Genomic DNA, 719 nt, shown 5'->3' with positions numbered 1-719 from the left:
TGTAGGGCCGCTCTCCCGTGTGGCTGCGCCGGTGGTGGACAAGTTCGGAATTGCTTTTGAAGCCCTTCCCGCAGGCGGGGCACCTGTAGGGCCGCTCTCCGGTGTGGATGCGCCGGTGGTGGGTGAGGTCGGAGTTACTGGTGAAGCCCCTCCCGCACTCGGGGCACTTGTAGGGCCGCTCTCCGGTGTGGGTGAGCTGGTGGCGGTCGAGGTGGGAGCGGCTCCTGAAGCTCTGCGCGCACCGAGCACAGCCGTACGGCCGCTCTCCCGTGTGGATGCGCCGGTGGCGGACGAGGCCAAAACTGTTCTTGAAGCCCTTCCCGCACTCGTCGCACCTGAACGGCCGCTCCCCGCTGTGCACGCGCCGGTGGGAGGTGAGCGTGGATCTCCACCTGAAGCACTTCGCGCAATCGGGGCACCTGTGCACCGCCTCCTCGGAACGGACGCGGCCAGCAGCGGACGGCTCGCCGGCCCCCCGCGCCGCTCACACGGGCTCTGCCGTCCCTCCTGGCACGCCGCCTCGCTCCTCTCCTCTCCGCGCTGCTTCGGAGCCGCGCTCAAGTCCAAGGGGTTCCTCGCTCCCTTTCCCGGACGGTTCCCCGGCGGCTTCTTGAAGCGCTCTCCTCGCTCCGGGCCGCCTCGCGCATCCCTTCTGCTTCCCCCCGCCGACGCGCGGACGCTCCGCCTTTCGGACGCACCGCTCTTCCGCACGCCCTCCT

At 70.2% G+C, this 719-nt stretch overlaps 1 protein-coding gene across 1 annotated transcript; it reads right to left on the bottom strand.

Moving 5' to 3' along the window:
- Positions 1-4: 4 nt before the first annotated feature.
- On the bottom strand, positions 5-483 carry LOC109364615 (zinc finger protein 3-like; the record flags this gene model as incomplete). Its single annotated transcript, XM_019611250.1, has 1 exon — positions 5-483. A coding segment is annotated over one exon (479 nt), but the record flags the coding sequence as incomplete, so codon positions are not given.
- Between the last annotated feature and the right edge of the window lie 236 nt (positions 484-719).

This window comes from Meleagris gallopavo, unplaced genomic scaffold (assembly GCF_000146605.3).
Source record: "Meleagris gallopavo isolate NT-WF06-2002-E0010 breed Aviagen turkey brand Nicholas breeding stock unplaced genomic scaffold, Turkey_5.1 ChrUn_random_7180001877129, whole genome shotgun sequence".
In the NCBI taxonomy this organism is placed as follows: domain Eukaryota; kingdom Metazoa; phylum Chordata; class Aves; order Galliformes; family Phasianidae; genus Meleagris; species Meleagris gallopavo.
The sequence above is the reverse complement of the archived record's forward strand: the minus strand, read 5'-3'. Positions and strand labels throughout refer to the sequence as shown.